We start from the raw sequence: 19,452 nt of genomic DNA on the forward strand, positions 1-19,452 counted from the left end.
TATTACATGTTGATTATAGTAAAACATATTATGCCACTAGTCTTTTTTTAGTCTGAAAATGTTCCTTCTTATTCCCCTCAGAATGGCATTTTGATTTGTTACTTGATGCCAAAAATGATATAAGGAAGGTGTGTTCCTTAGATTTTGCATTGAAGTATTCAAAATCAGTTGTCCTTAGCTAGCACCAGATTGTGTTCTTTTGAGCTTTCTGGTCTTGCCATTTCATTAGTGTTATGTAGAGTTAACTAAAGAAGACAATCAATATATTTAGGAACAGATCTAAACTATTTATTGGAAAGACTGGAAGTAGAGACAGGTTATAATGTTACACAAAATGACTGCAAGTTGTAGAAGGGGGGGGGTTGGTTAAGGGAAAATGCTCTTCTGATTGTGGCAAACGTGGTGTCTTCATCTTAACAATAACTCATCAACATTTGTGAAATGTACACGCAGAAAGGAGCTCTGTGGAGAGAACATGATCATAATTAGCAAAGATTATCATGAGCTTTTGACAAATGACTTACCATAGCAGCACTTTAAACTTTTCATGTTTTAAGTTTAACTATTGCTAATGCATTTAGTTTTCATTTTACAATACATTGAAAAGTATGCTCAAGAAAGTGCACGTGCCTTGGACACCATGTGGTAGCAGGTGTGTAGTAGTTTGCATAACCATTCTTTAGATTGAGCTTTAGAGTGTTGTATTTTCAGACACTCAATGATAAATCTTTATTTATCGCTTTATGAGACATCTTATTTGACAGCTGATCAGAGTTGTTGTTTACAATCCATAATGAATGCCTCTGTCAGGCTCACCTTCCTTACACGTCACTATTCATCTGCTGCACCTCTCTGGCAATCCCTTCACTGGCTTCCTCCTGCCTCCAGGATTAAACACAAAATTCTGATTCTGACATACAAAGCTCTCAACTGCACTGCTCCCCCCTACATCTCAGACCTTGTCTCCAGATACTCTCCCTCCCGTCTCCTTCGCTCCGCTCCCGATATCCTCCTCTCCTCCTCTCTTATACCTCCTCACATTCCCGTTTACAGGACTTCTCCAGACTGACTTCCATCTTGTGGAACTCTCTGCATTGCTCCACAAGACTCTCCCTGAGTTTTGGAAGCTTTAAGCGCTTCTTAAAGACTCTACTGTTCAGGGATTCATATAACCTAAACTAACCTTTTCTAACTCCATTTCTATCCCCTTGAACCCCTTAGCATGTAAGCCTATGAGCCCAGCTGTTTGTAGATCACCTTCATAGGAGCTGACTACAACAGTGCAACTCATGGCAGGGCCCTCATTTGATCCCTATAAATGTTATCTTGTATACCGCCTATGTTTATAGCGGTGCAGAATCTGTTGGCGCTCTACAAATACCTGATGATGATGATGATTTAACAGCTGCTGGGATTTTTGGAGAAAAAAACTTTAGACCACATATTGGAAAAGTTACCTGATTTTGGTGAACATTCATTGAGACCAGATACTGCAGAGTTGTATTCATCTCCAAGAAATTCTTCCATTGTAGTACCCTCAGGAACAGTCAACAAACATTGTGTGGAGTCCTTAAAAAGGAGGTCCTTGCCTATTGTAGATCCAAACAAACTGTACGTTTTCTTCTGAGACCCTTGGCGTCCATACAAAGACTGTAAAAATAATAATAAATGTGTATGTTAGAACTGGATTTTAAATATTTTAACAAACATGCTAAAAACACTTGTTAAGTGACATAACTGTTAATAGTGTACTGGGGAATTTTACAATTTAAATCCTGAATGTTAAAAAAATTGTGCATTAGCTTTTTTTTAATCCTTAGATCAACCCCTGGTGCACATGGTCACTAGTGGGAATGCACCTGGTACAAATTTGCCCATAAAACAAGCTAGAGCAGAAGAGATTACTTAACAATAGGACTGCGCAATATTGAAACAACAAATACAAATATTTTTTTAAACATACATTTTGTTTTAAAAAATGCATTTAAATGTTCAAAACAGTGGCTTGTTCCCTTTGCAGTTTGCACTACAGGCTGAATAGGCCAAAGAAAAGAGCACCACCAGTCACCTTACTTGTCTGTGCACAGAACTGGAGCAACAAACCAGGCAAGCAAATTGGCGTTGGTAGCGTTATGTGCTGTGGCACTGATGTGATGCTTCCTGGTCTGCCCCCCTAGGAAGAGTGATCAGTGCTGCTGCTGGGCTGGAGCATTTGTGTGACTGACAGAATAGAACATATTCTCCTATGTGAAGACCATTGGAATGTGAAATATTCGTTGGGTTAGCGCACAAGTAGGGTGTTTTTTTCCACTTTTTTTGCTCCATTGACTTTCATGGGGGAATGGGTAATCGTACGCGATATTCTAAGTTTGGCTTTTTGCGCTTGTTGGGTTAGCATGTGAGAAAAAACAGTTTACTTTCAACTCATAATACAAACGCAACCCCACGTACGCAAAAAGCTTTCTTCTAGCGCAGTTAATACTCAAGCTGGATCGTTAATTAGCACTCCACTTGTAATCTGGCCCTTAGTGTTGAATGAACCAATGTCAGTGAACCATTGAGAAAAAAGAAGAAAGTAGATTAGGCAGACATGAAAAAAGGAGGAGACAGACAATATGAAAAAGAAAAGTGAGACACATTTCAAAGAGAGAGAGACTGGTGTATGACAGCTCAAATCTGTTTATGCTGTGTAGTATATATCAGGTGGTCTTTTAAAAGAAATAGAATTTTTGCATTTGGGGAGGGTACCAGCATGACATGAGGTTTCAGCAGGGTGCATATGGGGTGCCCATGTCCAGTGGAAGTCAAACTGAAAATGAAAGTTGAATGAAACACCTGCTGGCCAGGTGATCGCTACCATGACAATGGTTGCACACTGAGAAACTAAACGTAAAGTTTTACAAAGCTCATCTCCTTGACTTTAAACTGAGGCCATTTTCTGACTTCTTTCTAGCTGCTGCTTAGTTTGATGTATTGTAATATAACTTGACCTATCTTAGTAAAGTAAACTGTATTAAAGAATTACACTATGAAAGATTATAAAAGCAAAGTTTACATTGCCTTTCAAAAAAATAAAAATAATAATAATTACAAACTTTAAATAAAAGTTTTTTTTTAAATTGCTCACCATGTGGGTGTGTTTCTTGTTAATCATATGCCCTGCTTATGCTTACTGATAATAGATGCAAAATAATATATAGGGGCCTATTTATTATGTGTCTGTCCGACCTGATCAGATCAGTGGATCATGTGCGACAGACATCGCTGAATGCGGAGAGCAATACGCTCTCCACATTCAGCATTGCACCAGCACCTCTTGTGAACTGCTGGTGCAACGCCGCCCCCCTGCAGATTCGCGCCCAATAGGCTGCTAGCAGGGGGGTGTTAATCAACCCGATCATATTCGATCGGGTTGAATTGCGGCGATGTCTGTCCACCTCCTCAGAGCAGGCGGACAAGGTTATGGAGCAGCGGTCTTTAGACCGCTGCTTTATAACTGGTGTTTCTGGCGACATTTACTTTGCCACATTTAAAGGGACATTATACACTCATGTTTTTTCTTTGCATAAATGTTTTGTAGATGATCTATTTATATAGCCCATAAAGTTTGTTTGTTTTTTAAATGTATAGTTTTGCTTATTTTTAAATAACATTGCTCTAATTTTCAGACTCCTAACCAAACCCCAAAGTTCTAGGAGAATACTGATGTATACCTACTCCAGCTTGCTCCTGTTTGTGTAAAGGGTCTTTTCATATGTAAAGGAAGGGGGAGGGGGAGTGTCTGATATTTCCCACTTGCAGTGGGTGTTCCAGTAACCTTTTAAACAGAGCTAAATTGGAAGCTTCTAAGTACGTTTTACTTACTTTTTGTATCAGTATCTGTGCATCTTATTCTTTATAGTAGTGTCTATTACATGCAGTTATATGAAAATGAGTGTATACTGTCCCTTTAAGCTCTCTGCACAAGAAGGGTGTTCTTTATCCTTTGAGTCATCTGTGGGGCTTTACCTGCTGGTTAGTAATGATGTTTACAACTTCCTTCCTCTTTTCTGGTCGTGTGACAACAGCATGAGCAGGAACTTCCGCAAGATGGCATTCCTTATATTTATCAACAGGCTTACGACCACCATTAAGACACAGGAGTTCAAACTCTGCTGATTTCAGATTTTTTGCCCAATCAGCAGGGTTAGCACCTGGAAATAAATATGCACATATATATTTTACACATAGTCTATTCACAACCCCAAAAACAAATGTATGTATTGGAGTACTTTACAAATATCTATAGAGAGAACATGAAAGAGTAGTTTCATCTAGATTAAATATTTTTTATTAATATTTATATGACTATTTTTTAGCAGACAGTGTTTATATGAGTGTAACTGTATTTTTTAAATGTATTTATGTTGTGTTTGGTGCAACTTTTTTTTTATCCCTAACCCTTTAAACAAGGGGCCCGATCCGATATGCAGCATCGCCCGCAGAAGCCGGCGACGCCAAATATTGCGCGGGTTTGGTATCACATATACGGCGTAACCTAGAAGTTACTCTTGTATATTTCACCCTTCGGCCGTAGTTTTTTGGCCCATAGAGTGATATACCAAACCCGCGGAGTTTGGTATTTTTTTTTTTTTTTAAATATTTTTTTATTGAAGTTGGAATATATATTCACAAACAAGATTCGCCCTAAGGCCAGTGTTACATCAGAGTGAGTAAAACATTGTCTATAAACTGACATTATTAGAGAACAAAAAGAAAAAATACAAAATACATATGTGACAAGATAAATACATATCCAATCTTAGCATAAATATAGACAAGAGTTTAGGCGAGATAGAATATAACTTCATTTTTTGTTATACTATTAACGATTAATCTCCACAGTACTATAGAGAACAGTCGATAGATTACCTGAGTCAAAGATATCAGCCTGTGGAGAATTAGCATACATGTCAGCCACTTTTGGGCTGAGATATATAGGGGGGGAAGGGAGATTCAGCGGGTAAGCACCGCTATGTATATAGGGAAGGCGGTGGAAAAGTGGGGGGCGGAGCCTAAAATAAGTGTAGGTAGCTTAAGGTATGTGATAGGAGCTTAGGAGTGTTCAAGTGAAGGGATCCCGGGACCATCAAAACAAAATTATATCTAAACATAGTGTGAAATAGGTTAGTCTCTGCCTTTAAATTTCCCCTCTAATAATATGGTTGTACCTATAAGGGTGATGGTATAAAAGTTAGTAAAGGAGCGTTATCGAAGCTTAAAATGGCTAATTACTGACATCACAGCAGGATTTGTAAACTATGGGACAGAAGATTGGGGGAATATGCTGTTTTTTACTGATACTAAAGTTATGGTAGTGGGGGTTATTAGAAAGTATGGGGCATAGGAGACTTCTGGGTGAGCTCCTCTCCTGGGGAAATGCTAGCTATAAGCGATGTGGGGAAAAGGACTAGGGATATGACCCGCAGGCAACATGTACCGGCGGGAAAGGGAAGAGAGGAGCTCAGTATGGGCACAAAATTTGCGCTACAAATAGATTCTACATAGGCGGTATGCCCCTCTTAGCAGGGGACATGAGTGGACTAAGTAGAGAGAGTACCCCTATGTAGGGGGGGATAAAAAATAACACTTGACATGCTTATAAGATAGATAACAAACATAAGACAAACATAAATAACAAAGCTCAGGGACATAGGCATAAGATAACTATGTGTACTTAAAATATTGATAATGACATATTCCTTTTGCAATCACTGTCATTTAGTAAATAAGATATATAGTAGTATAATTTAACAGCAAGTGGATGAGCATAGTTCCGCGCAGTTTGGTATTTAATATACAGCGTAAGGACTTACGTGGCGAAAATGGAGAAATCTTACTCCATTTTCACCTCGCCACAAATTGCAGGCGTAGAAAGTCTTACGCTGAGTATTGGAGCCCCGTAACTCCCTAAATTGCCTGCAAAATAAAACCTAACACCTAACCCATGCGCAATGTCTATCTACCTGTCAACCGCAATCCCCCGCCGCAATCCCTAATAAAGTGTTTAACCCCTAAACCGCCGCTTCCGGACCCCACCGCCACCTATATTATATGTATTACCCCTTAATCTGATTCCCCTACACCGCCGCCAGCTATATTAAATTTATTACCCCCTAATCTGAGCCCCCTACACTGCCGCCACCTACATTAACTATATTACCCCCTAATGTGAGCCCCCTACCCCGCCGCCACCTATTTTAACTATATTAACCCCTAATGTGAGCCACCTACCCCGCCGCCACCTATTTTAACTATATTAACCCCTAATGTGAGCCCCCTACCCCGCCGCCACCTATATTAAATTTATTAACCCCTAATCTAATCCCCCCTACACCGACGCCGCCACCTATATTAAATATATTAACCACTAAACCTAAGTCTAACCCTAACACCCCCTAACTTAATTATTATTGAAATAAATCTAAAAAATATTAATATTATTAACTAAATTATTCCTATTTAAAACTAAATACTTACCTATAAAATAAACCCTATGATAGCTACAATATAATTAATAGTTACATTGTAGCTATTTTAGGGTTTATATTTATTTTACAGATAACTTTGTATTTATTTTAACTAGGTACAATAGCTATTAAATAGTTAATAACTATTTAATAGCTACCTAGTTAAAATAATTACCAAATTACCTGTAAAATAAATCCTAACCTAAGTTACCATTACACCTAACACTACCCTATCAATAAATTAATTAAATAAACTACAAATATCTAAACTAAAATACAATTAAATACACTAAACTATATTACAAAACAAACACTAAATTACAAAAAATAAAAAAAGATTACAAGAATTTTAAGCTAATTACACCTAATCTCAGCCCCCTAATAAAATAAAAAAGCCCCCCAAAATAATAAAATTTCACTACCCTAAACCAGCCGGCGCGGAGCGGAGGAGTTGAAGACCGATGACCGCGGAGCTGAAGACCGTCCACTCTGGAACTGAAGACCAGCGATGCTGGAACTGAAGATCGGCGACACTGGAACTGAAGACCGGAGTCATGGAGCGTGGAGGATCCTCTTCATACGATCTCCGCCGTACACTGAATAGGAATTCAAGGTACGCGATTAAAAATGGCGTCCCTTGAATTCCTATTGGCTGATTTGAGCCTTCAAATTCAAATCAGCCAATCGGATGAGAGCTACTTTAATTCTATTGGCTGATTTGAATAGCCAATAGAATAAGAGCTACTGTAATTCTATTGACTATACTAATCAGCCAATAGAATTACAGTAGCTCTTATTCTATTGGCTATTCAAATCAGCCAATAGAATTAAAGTAGCTCTCATTCAATTGGCTGATTTGAATTTGAAGGCTCAAATCAGCCAATAGGAATTCAAGGGACACCATTTTTAATTGCGTACCTTGAATTCCTATTCAGTGTACGGCGGAGATCGTATGAAGAGGATCCTCCACGCTCCATGGCTCCGGTCTTCAGTTCCAGCGTCGCCGATCTTCAGTTCCAGCATCGCCGGTCTTCAGTTCCAGAGTGGACGGTCTTCAACTCCTCCGCTCCGCGCCGGCTGGTTCCTGGAAGAAGAAGAGGTCGCCGTCTGGAAGAAGACTTCTCCGCCTGGAACAGGACCTTCTCCACCGGTCTTCAGGACAGGTAAGGACCACTTGGGTGTTAGACTTAGGTTTTTTTAAGGGGGGATCGGGTGGGTTTTAGAGTAGGGGTGTGTGAGTGGTGGGTTGTAATGGGGGGGTTGTTCTTTTTTTTACAGGTAAAAGAGCTGATTACTTTGGGGCAATGCCCCGCAAAAGGCCCTTTTAAGGGCTGTTAATAGAGCTGATTACTTTTTTAATTTAGTTTAGGGAAGGGAAATTTTATTATTTTGGGGGCTTTTTTATTTTATTAGGGGGCTTAGATTAGGTGTAATTAGCTTAAAATTCTTGTAATCTTTTTTATTTTTTTGTAATTTGGTGGGTTTTTTTTGTAATATAGTTTAGTGTATTTAATTGTATTTTAGTTTAGATATTTGTAGTTTATTTAATTAATTTATTGATAGGGTAGTGTTAGGTGTAATGGTAACTTAGGTTAGGATTTATTTTACAGGTAATTTGGTAATTATTTTAACTAGGTAGCTATTAAATAGTTATTAACTATTTAATAGCTATTGTACCTAGTTAAAATAAATACAAAGTTACCTGTAAAATATATATAAACCCTAAAATAGCTACACTGTAATTATTAATATATTGTAGCTAGCTTAGGGTTTATTTCTCTTGTAAGGTGTATCCAGTCCACGGATCATCCATTACTTGTGGGATATTCTCCTTCCCAACAGGAAGCTGCAAGAGGATCACCCACAGCAGAGCTATCTATATAGCTCCTCCCCTAACTGCCACCCCCAGTCATTCTCTTCCTGCTCTCGACAAGGGAAGTAGCTAGATATATGTGGTGACTTAGTGTAGTTTATCTTCAATCAAAAGTTTGTTATTTTTAAATGGTACCGGCGTTATACTGTTTTTACCACAGGCAGAAATTAGAAGAAGAGTTTTGCCTGAGGTTTTTGATGATCTTAGCAGGTTGTAACTAAGATCCACTGCTGTTCTCACACATAACTGAAGAGTATGGGAAAACTTCAGCTGGGGGAACGGCCTGCAGAATTAACTGCCCTGAGGTATGTTCAGTATATTTTTTTCTAGAGTGATGATAAGAAGTCTAGAAAATGCTGACAGTGCCTGATATATTTAAGGTAAGCCTGATTGCAGTGATTTAATAGCGACTGGCATCATGCTTGCAGTAAAGGGTAATATTCATGGTACTTGCTCTTATGGCTTAGTATGTTAAACGTTTACAGGATTTATAAAGAACGTTTTTTACTAAGGGTGATAAATCTTTATTTGGGGCCTAGTTTTCCACATGGCTGTTATTTTACTCCTAGGAGTAGTTTTTAAGGCCCTCTGACTTTGAGTGCATGGTGGGAGGGGCCTATTTTTGCGCTCTAATTGCGCAGTAGTTTTTACATTCTGAGACATCCAGCTTCCCTGAAGGAGTCCCCTGACATATTGGACCTCTGTAAAGGGTTTTTGTGACTACAAAAGTCGTTTTATGGGAAGGTAGGAGCCACAGTAGAGCTGTGGCAGTTTGCTTGTGACTGTTATAACGGTTTTACCATTTTTTTGCTTCGTTTTTGAGCCTGAGGGGTTAATCATCCATTTGCAAGTGGGTGCAATGCTATTTTAGTCTAGTATATACACTGTAAAAATTTCATAGAGTTAACGGCTTTTTTCACTGTTTTGCAGTTTTTGTGTTTGTTTTTTTCCCTTAAAGGCACAGTACCGTTTTTTATATTCTGCTTTTTCACATTAATTAAAGTGTTTTCAAAGCTTGCTGGTCTCATTACTAGTCTGTTAAACATGTCTGACATAGAGGAAACTCCTTGTTCATTATATTTAGAAGCCATTGTGGAACCCCCTCTTAGAATGTGTACCAAATGCACTGATCTTACTATAAGTTATAAAGACCATATTCTGGCTTTAAACGATTTATCACCAGAGGAAATTGACAAGGGGGAAGTTATGCCGACTAACTCTCCCCACGTGTCAGAACCTATATCTCCCGCTCAAGGGACGCCAAGTACATCTAGTGCGCCCATAGCGTTTACCTTACAAGACATGGCAGCAGTTATGGATCATAACCTTACAGCGGTATTGTCCAAACTGCCAGGGTTACAAGGAAAGCGAGTCAGCTCTGGGGCTAGGAAAAATACAGAGCTCTCTGACGCTTTAGTAGCTATGTCTGATATACCCTCACAATGTGCAGAAGCTGAGGCAGGAGAGCTTCTATCTGTGGGTGATTTTTCTGACTCAGGGAAGACACTTCAACCTGATTCTGATATGTCTACATTTAAGTTTAAGCTTGAACACCTCTGCGTGTTGCTCAGGGAGGTTTTAGCAACTCTGGATGACTGTGACACCATTATAGTCCCAGAGAAATTGTGTAGATTGGATAAATACTATGCAGTGCCTGTTTACACTGATGTTTTTCCAATACCTAAGAGGTTTTCAGAAATTATTACTAAGGAATGAGATAGACCAGGTGTACCGTTCTCTCCCCCTCCTGTTTTTAAAAAGATGTTTCCCATAGATGCTGCTACACGGGACTTGTGGCAAACGGTCCCTAAGGTGGAGGGAGCAGTCTCTACCCTAGCTAAGCGTACAACTATCCCCGTCGAACACAGTTGTGCTTTCCTAGATCCAATGGATAAAAAATTAGAGGGTTACCTTAAGAAAATGTTTATTCAACAAGGTTTTATTCTCCAGCCCCTTGCATGCATTGCCCCTGTAACTGCTGCTGCGGCCTTCTGGTTTGAGTCTCTAGAAGAGGCTCTACAGGTAGAAACCCCATTGGATGATATCCTTGACAAGCTTAAAGCTCTTAAGCTAGCCAATTCATTTGTTTCTGACGTCGTTGTTCATTTAACCAAACTAACGGCTAAGAACTCAGGTTTTGCTATTCAGGCGCGTAGGGCGTTATGGCTTAAATCCTGGTCAGCTGACGTTACTTCAAAGTCTAAGCTTCACAACATTCCCTTCAAGGGGCAGACCCTATTCGGGCCTGGACTGAAGGAGATCATTTCTGATATTACTGGAGGAAAAGGTCACGCCCTTCCTCAGGATAGGTCCAACAAATTAAGGACCAAACAGACTAATTTTCGTGCCTTTCGAAACTTCAAGAGTGGCGCAGCTTCAACTTCCTCTAATACAAAACAAGAGGGAAATTTTGCCCAGTCCAAGCCGGTCTGGAGACCTAACCAGGCTTGGAACAAAGGAAAGCAGGCCAAAAAACCTGCTGCTGCCTCTAAGACAGCATGAAAGATCAGCCCCCGATCCGGTAACGGATCTAGTAGGGGGCAGACTTTCTCTCTTCGCCCAGGCTTGGGCAAGAGTTGTCCAGGATCCCTGGGCGTTGGAAATTGTGTCCCAGGGATATCTTCTGGACTTCAAAGCTTCTTCCCCAAAAGGAAGATTTCATCTCTCACAATTATCTGCAAACCAGATAAAGAGAGAGGCATTCTTACATTGTGTTCAAGACCTCCTAGTTATGGGAGTGATCCACCCAGTTCCAAAGGAGGAACAGGGGCAAGGCTTCTATTCAAATCTGTTTGTAATTCCCAAGAAAGAGGGAACCTTCAGACCAATCTTAGATCTCAAGATCCTAAACAAATTTCTCAGGGTCCCATCCATCAAGATAGAGACTATTCGAACCATCCTACCTATGATCCAGGAGGGTCAATATATGACTACCGTGGACTTAAAGGATGCTTATCTTCACATTCCGATACACAGAGATCATCATCGGTTTCTCAGGTTCGCCTTCCTAGACAGGCATTACCAGTTTGTGGCTCTTCCCTTTGGGTTAGCTACGGCACCAAAAATCTTTACTAAGGTTCTGGGGTCACTCCTGGCGGTCCTAAGGCCGCGCGCTATAGCAGTAGCCCCTTACCTAGACGGCATTCTGATACAGGCATCGAATTTTCAAATCGCCAGGTCCCATACGGACATTGTTCTGGCATTCCTGAGGTCTCATGGGTGGAAAGTGAACAAAGAAAAGAGTTCTCTATCCCCTCTCACAAGAGTTTCCTTCCTAGAAATGAAGATTTACCTGACAGAGGCCAGGTTGTCAAAACTTCTAAATTCCTGCCGTGTTCTTTATTCTACTTCTCGCCCTTCAGTGGCTCAGTGTATGGAAGTAATCGGCTTAATGGTAGCGGCAATGGACGTAGTGCCGTTTGCCGGCCTACATCTCAGACCGCTGCAACTCTGCATGCTCAGTCAGTGGAATGGGGATTACACAGATTTGTCCCCTCTACTAAATCTGGATCAAGAGACCAGGGATTCTCTTCTCTGGTGGCTATCTTGGGTCCATCTGTCCAAGGGTATGACCTTCCGCAGGCCAGATTGGACAATAGTAACGACAGATGCCAGCCTTTTGGGCTTGGGTGCAGTCTGGAACTCCCTGAAGGCTCAGGGCTCATGGACTCAGGAGGAGGCACTTCTTCCGATAAACATATTCAATGCTCTTCAGGCTTGGCCTCAGCTTGCTGCGGTCAGGTTCATCAGATTTCAGTCGGACAATATCACGACTGTAGCCTACATCAACCATCAAGGGGGAACAAGGAGTTCCCTAGCAATGTTGGAGGTTTCAAAAATAATTCTATGGGCAGAGGTTCACTCTTGCATTCTATCAGCTATCCATATCCCAGGAGTAGAGAACTGGGAGGCGGATTTTCTAAGTCGACAGACTTTTCATCCGGGGGAGTGGGAACTCCATCCGGAGGTGTTTGCGCAGTTGATTCAATTTTGGGGCAAACCAGAACTGGATCTCATGGCGTCTTGTCAGAACGCCAAGTTTCCTTGTTACGGATCCAGGTCCAGGGATCCCAAGGCAGCACTGATAGATGCTCTAACAGCGCCTTGGTCCTTCAACCTGGCTTATGTGTTTCCACCGTTTCCTCTGCTCCCTCGTCTGATTGCCAAGATCAAGCAGGAGAGAGCTTCGGTGATTTTGATAGCACCTGCGTGGCCACGCAGGACTTGGTATGCAGATCTGGTGGACATGTCATCCTTTCCACCATGGACTCTGCCGCTGAGACAGGACCTTCTACTTCAGGGTCCTTTCAACCATCCAAATCTAATTTCTCTGCGTCGGACTGCTTGGAGATTGAATGCTTGATTTTATCAAAGCGTGGTTTCTCCGAGTCGGTCATTGATACCTTAATACAGGCGCGAAAGCCTGTCACCAGGAAAATCTATCATAAGATATGGTGTAAATATCTTCATTGGTGTGAATCCAAGGGTTACTCATGGAGTAAAGTCAGGATTCCTAGGATATTATCCTTTCTCCAAGAAGGATTGGAGAAGGGTTTGTCAGCTAGTTCCTTAAAGGGACAGATTTCTGCTCTGTCTATTCTTTTGCACAAACGTCTGGCTGAGGTTCCAGATGTTCAGGCGTTTTGTCAGGCTTTGGTTAGAATCAAGCCTGTGTTTAAACCTGTTGCTCCGCCATGGAGTTTAAATTTAGTTCTTAAAGTTCTTCAAGGGGTTCCGTTTGAACCTTTGCATTCCATAGATATTAAGCTCTTATCTTGGAAAGTTCTGTTTTTAGTAGCTATCTCCTCGGCTCGAAGAGTTTCGGAGTTATCTGCTTTACAATGTGATTCCCCTTATCTCATTTTCCATGCAGATAAGGTAGTGTTACGTACCAAACCTGGTTTTCTACCTAAGGTGGTATCTAATAAGAATATCAATCAGGAGATTGTTGTTCCTTCACTGTGTCCTAATCCTTCTTCAAAGAAGGAACGTCTATTACACAATCTTGACGTGGTTCGTGCTTTAAAGTTTTATTTACAAGCTACTAAAGATTTTCGTCAAACATCTGCATTGTTTGTTGTCTACTCTGGACAGAGGAGAGGCCAAAAGGCTTCGGCAACTTCTCTGTCTTTTTGGCTAAGAAGTATAATCCGCTTAGTTTATGAGACTGCTGGCCAGTAGTGATGTCCCGAACTGTTCGCCCGCGAACGGTTCACAGCGAACATAGCGCGTTCGCGTTTGTGGGCGAACACATGGCGATCCGCCCCTATGTGTCATCATTGTGGAAACTTTGACCCTTTATATCACAGCCGCCTGACACATTAGAGCCAATCAACATCAGACACTCCCTCACAGACCCTCCCAGCTACTCGGAATCCGCCATTTTAGACTCATAACGACCTTGCTTTCTTAATGAGAGGACGTGTTGTGTTTTTGCTCCTGACATTAATAGGAAAAACATAGCTAGGCTAGTGTATTTACAGTCCAGAAGGACTCCACTCATCTCTGCTGCAAGCACAGCACCCCAAAAAGCCCTTTTTAGGGCTATATTTCGTGCCGTTTTTTTTTTTTTTCGTTTTTTTTTTTATTAGCATTTGCCTGGCTTTCAGGCTGTGTGTTTAAGTCTCACAGCATATGCTGTGATTACTGCCACCACTGATATCTCCCTAACAACATTAGTTTAAATTTAACTAACCAAAAAATGTAATTATTTTTCTAGTGTAATTTTTTTTCATTTTCTATCAGGCCAGTGTCACACAGCATATACTCTGGTTCATTGCTCTGTGCCAGCCAGCAGCCACCAGTGTTAATATCCGTTTATAACATTATTTTAAATTTAAAAAAAAAAAATATATATATATTTTGCTAGTGTAATCTAATTACATTTACTATCAGGCCTGTGTCTGTCAGGCTCACTCAGCATTAATATACCTCATTTTTTTTCAGTCTTTTGGTTAATTGGTCTGTGCCAGGCAGCCACCCAGCACTCATATCTATTCTTCTTCACCTTAATTTTAATATATAAAAAAAAAAGTTTAAATTTGTTTGCTAGTGTAATCTAATATAATTTTCTATCCGGCCTGTGTGTTTTGCTGACATACAGAGCCTACTGTGTTTACTTGCTGCCCTCCCTAGTCTATGAGCCACGACTCATATGTGTTTAACCTTTTTTTTAATTTCCCCCCCCAAAAAATAATTTCAATCATTTTTCTAGTGTAATCTAATAGTATTTTCTATCAGGCGTGTGTGTATCCGACTTACAGAGCCTACTGTTTTTAATAGCTGCCCTTCCAAGGCTATCAGCCACGACTCATATGTATGTGCTTAACCTTTTTCTTTAAATTTCCATATAGAGCTGCCACCATTCGGTGTTGTATCAGCTATAAAAATAATAAGAACTGTACTATCAAAATACAGCCAATGAAGGGCCTATGAAGACTGAGCAAAGGTTGGATTGTAGTATTTTGTTCGGCTAATCATGATGGCCATGTAGACCACCCGTAACAGGGATGAAAGTGCTAAGAATAGTACTAATTGAAACAACCGAGTTAGCCATGGGTGTTAGTCTAAGACCACTCAGCTTTTTTTGGGGTTTGGGTGCAGCTAATCATGAAGGCCAGATAGACCTGCCACCATTTGGTGTTGTAACAGGTATTAAACTGCAAAGAACAGTACTACTTAACACAACCTACTTACCATGGGTCCCAGAGCATATGTTTGGTTATTATATTTTGTAAGGGTAATTATGCAGGCCATATAGACCTCCACCGATAGGGTGAGTATGAGTAACAGCTATTAAAATGCGAAGGACATTACTAATTAACACAACATAGTTACCATGGGTCGCAGACCAAGAGCAGATGTCTTATTATTATATTTTGTATGGGTAATCATCCAGGCCGTATAGACCTCACCAAATAGGGGGAGTTACAGAGATTAAAGTGCTAAGAATGGTAGTACTTAAAACACAACCTAGTTAAAATAGGTACCAGACCGCATGTCTTATTATTATATTTTTTCAGGGTAATCAGGCAGGCCATATAGAACACCCCCGATAGGGGGGGGGAACAGGGATTAAAGTGCTAAGAAAAGTACTAATTAACACAAGCTAGTTGGGTCCAAGAACGCATGTTTAATTATTAGAATTTATTAGGGTAATTATATATCTAACAAATCTATCTATTTCTCTTCTATCGATTCTATCTAACTATCAATCTATGTATATCTATCTATCCTATCTATCAATCTATCTTCTGTCCGGGATGTTTTGAGACAGCCACTTTGGGAATGTTAGTTGATTTAGGCCCATTATGGCTTAAAAGCAGACTCTGCATAAACTATGTAATTTTCCATGGGAGTTTTGCCAGGGATCCCCCTCCAGCATGCGACAGTCCAGGTGTTAGTACCCTTGAAACAACTTTTTCATCACTATTGTGGCCAGAAAGAGTCCTTGTAGGTTTTAAAGTTTGCCTGCCTATTGAATTCAAAATTTTAGGTTTGAGACATCACTACTGGCCAGCAGCCTCCTGAAAGAATTACAGCTCATTCTACTAGAGCGGTAGCTTCCACATGGGCTTTTAAGAATGAGGCTTCTGTTGAACAGATTTGTAAGGCGGCGACTTGGTCTTCGCTTCATACTTTTTCTAAATTCTACAAATTTGATACTTTTGCTTCTTTGAAGGCTATTTTTGGGAGAAAGGTCTTACAGGCAGTGGTGCCTTCCGTTTAAGCGCCTGCCTTGTCCCTCCCTTCATCCGTGTCCTATAGCTTTGGTATTGGTATCCCACAAGTAATGGATGATCCGTGGACTGGATACACCTTACAAGAGAAAACAAAATTTATGCTTACCTGATAAATTTATTTCTCTTGTGGTGTATCCAGTCCACGGCCCGCTCTGTCATTTTAAGGCAGGTGTTTTTTTTATTTATTTTTAAACTACAGTCACCACTGCACCCTATAGTTTCTCCTTTCTCTTGCTTGTCTTCGGTCGAATGACTGGGGGTGGCAGTTAGGGGAGGAGCTATATAGACAGCTCTGCTGTGGGTGATCCTCTTGCAGCTTCCTGTTGGGAAGGAGAATATCCCACAAGTAATGAATGATCCGTGGACTGGATACACCACAAGAGAAATACATTTATCAGGTAAGCATAAATTTTGTTTTTATAGGTAAGTATTTAGTTTTAAATAGGAATAATTTAGTTAATATTAATATTATTTAGATTTATTTAAATAATAATTAAGTTAGGGGGTGTTAGGGTTAGACTTAGGTTTAGGGGTTAATATATTTAAAATAGGTGGCGGCTGTGTAGGGGGCTCAGATTAGGGGTTAATATATTTAAAATAGGTGGCGGCGGTGTAGGGGGATTAGATTAGGGGTTAATATATTTAAAATAGGTGGCGGTGGGGTAGGGGGCTCACATTAGGGGGTAATATAGTTAATGTAGGTGGCGGCGGGGTAGGGGGCTCACATTAGGGGGTAATATAGTTAATGTAGGTAGCGGCGGGGTCCGGGAGCGGCGGTTTAGGGGTTAATATATTTATTATTAGGAGTGAGAGGGGGGATTGCGGATAGAGGGGTATATGTGTCGGGATGATATTTGGGAGGCGTGTTAGACAGTAACGAGAGATTATAGACTTTAGTTAGTTTTTTTATGCGGCAGCAGTTTCTAAAGTGCCGTAAGTCACTGGTGACTCCAGAAATTTGTACTTACGCTGATTTCTGGACATCGCTAGTTTATCCGACTTACGGCACTTTAGGAACTGTTAGCACCGTATATGTGATAGGTCGCTCTGCGAGATGAAACTACGGGCGGCGCAGGTTTCCACGCTTGCGCCGAAACCTGCGCCGTATATCGGATCGCGCCCAAGGTTTTTAGTCACCGCGTTAAATTATATTGTGCTCAAGTGAAGACATTTACTTTCAACTTGTTTTACGTGCACAAATTAACACACCTGCAATATCCTTAAATGGCTCTTGTGCAAAAGTTAGCACGCCACTTGTAATCTAGTCTATACTATTCACATGGGTTGCTCTTACATGGGTGCCAGTAGAGGGGCAAGAGGGGGCAGATTTATCCCCTGGAATTATGGCTTTTATGTCAAAATAAATCGTTTTTTCATGTTGTAAAGGAACCTGAAAGTCAAAAATAAAACTTTCATAATTCAGATTGAGAATGTAATTTTAAAACACACTGGTTCTCTTGATATCCTTTGTTAGAAAGCATATGTACATATGCACAGCAGCAACAGTTTCATCTCGCAGAGCGACCTATCACATATACGGTGCCGACAGTTCCTAAAGTGCCGTAAGTCGGATAAACTAGCGATGTCCAGAAATCAGCGTAAGTACAAATTTCTGGAGTCGCCAGTGACTTACGGCACTTTAGAAACTGCCGCCGCATAAAAAAAGTAACTAAAGTCTAAAATCTCCCGTTACTGTCTAACACGCCTCCCAAATATCATCCCGACACGTATACCCCTCTATCCGCAATCCCCCCTCTCACTCCGAATAATAAATATATTAACCCCTAAACCGCCGCTCCCGGACCCCGCTGCTACCTACATTAACTATATTACCCCCTAATGTGAGTCCCCTACCCCGCCGCCACCTACATTAACTATATTACACCCTAATGTGAGCCCCCTACCCCACCGCCACCTATTTTAAATATATTAACCCCTAATCTAATCCCCCTACACCGCCGCCACCTATTTTAAATATATTAACCCCTAATCTGAGCCCCCTACACAGCCGCCACCTATTTTAAATATATTAACCCCTAAACCTAAGTCTAACCCTAACACCCCCTAACTTAATTATTATTTAAATAAATCTAAATAATATTAATATTAACTAAATTATTCCTATTTAAAACTAAATACTTACCTATAAAAACAAAATTTATGCTTACCTGATAAATGTATTTCTCTTGTGGTGTATCCAGTCCACGGATCATTCATTACTTGTGGGATATTCTCCTTCCCAACAGGAAGCTGCAAGAGGATCACCCACAGCAGAGCTGTCTATATAGCTCCTCCCCTAACTGCCACCCCCAGTCATTTGACCGAAGACAAGCAAGAGAAAGGAGAAACTATAGGGTGCAGTGATGACTGTAGTTTAAAAATAAATAAAAAAACACCTGCCTTAAAATGACAGGGCGGGCCGTGGACTGGATACACCACAAGAGAAATAAATTTATCAGGTAAGCATACATTTTGTTTTCTCTTGTAAGGTGTATCCAGTCCACGGATCATCCATTACTTGTGGGATACCAATACCAAAGCTATAGGACACGGATGAAGGGAGGGACAAGGCAGGCGCTTAAACGGAAGGCACCACTGTCTGTAAGACCTTTCTCCCAAAAATAGCCTCCGAAGAAGCAAAAGTATCAAATTTGTAGAATTTAGAAAAAGTATGAAGCGAAGACCAAGTCGCCGCCTTACAAATCTGTTCAACAGAAGCCTCATTCTTAAAAGCCCATGTGGAAGCTACCGCTCTAGTAGAATGAGCTGTAATTCTTTCAGGAGGCTGCTGGCCAGCAGTCTCATAAGATAAGCGGATTATACTTCTTAGCCAAAAAGAAAGAGAAGTTGCCGAAGCCTTTTGGCCTCTCCTCTGTCCAGAGTAGACAACAAACAATGCAGATGTTTGACGAAAATCTTTAGTAGCTTGTAAATAAAACTTTAAAGCACGAACCACGTCAAGATTGTGTAATAGACGTTCCTTCTTTGAATTTGTTATTCGTTAATTAAATGAATGGCAAAAATAACCACTGTGTGTGGCATCCAGCTCATTTTGGAGACAGATTTAATAAAGTAAATATGCAACAACATATTTGTGTGTTGCACTTTTACTCTAATCCAGTGCTGAAAGAGCCCAATTCTGCATACCTCAGCCCTTTTCTGCATTAATTCCAGTAACGAAAAACTAATGCTAAAATTATGCACATACCTTATAGACATATGAACCAATAGTGAAATAATAAAACCCTCTAGCAAAGAGCATTTACTTTGTGCACTTGTCTGTCCCTTTAAACTGTTTATCCTATCAGCCAATGCAGCAGTAAATCAC

The 19,452-nt window shown here is 40.5% G+C and overlaps 1 protein-coding gene across 1 annotated transcript in view; it reads right to left on the minus strand.

The window, feature by feature from the left end:
- Positions 1-256: 256 nt before the first annotated feature.
- LOC128656102 (serotransferrin-B) overlaps positions 257-19,452 on the minus strand; it is a 132,635-nt gene continuing 113,439 nt past the window's right edge. The window contains exons 15-17 of the mRNA XM_053709799.1: positions 4,009-4,193; positions 1,458-1,650; positions 257-462 (exon numbers count right to left, since the gene is read on the minus strand). Of these exons, the coding sequence (XP_053565774.1) occupies positions 428-462; positions 1,458-1,650; positions 4,009-4,193 (413 nt within the window). The 3' untranslated portion in view covers positions 257-427. The remainder of the gene's footprint in view (positions 463-1,457; positions 1,651-4,008; positions 4,194-19,452) is intronic.

This window comes from Bombina bombina, chromosome 4 (genome assembly GCF_027579735.1).
Source record: "Bombina bombina isolate aBomBom1 chromosome 4, aBomBom1.pri, whole genome shotgun sequence".
Lineage (NCBI taxonomy): Eukaryota > Metazoa > Chordata > Amphibia > Anura > Bombinatoridae > Bombina > Bombina bombina.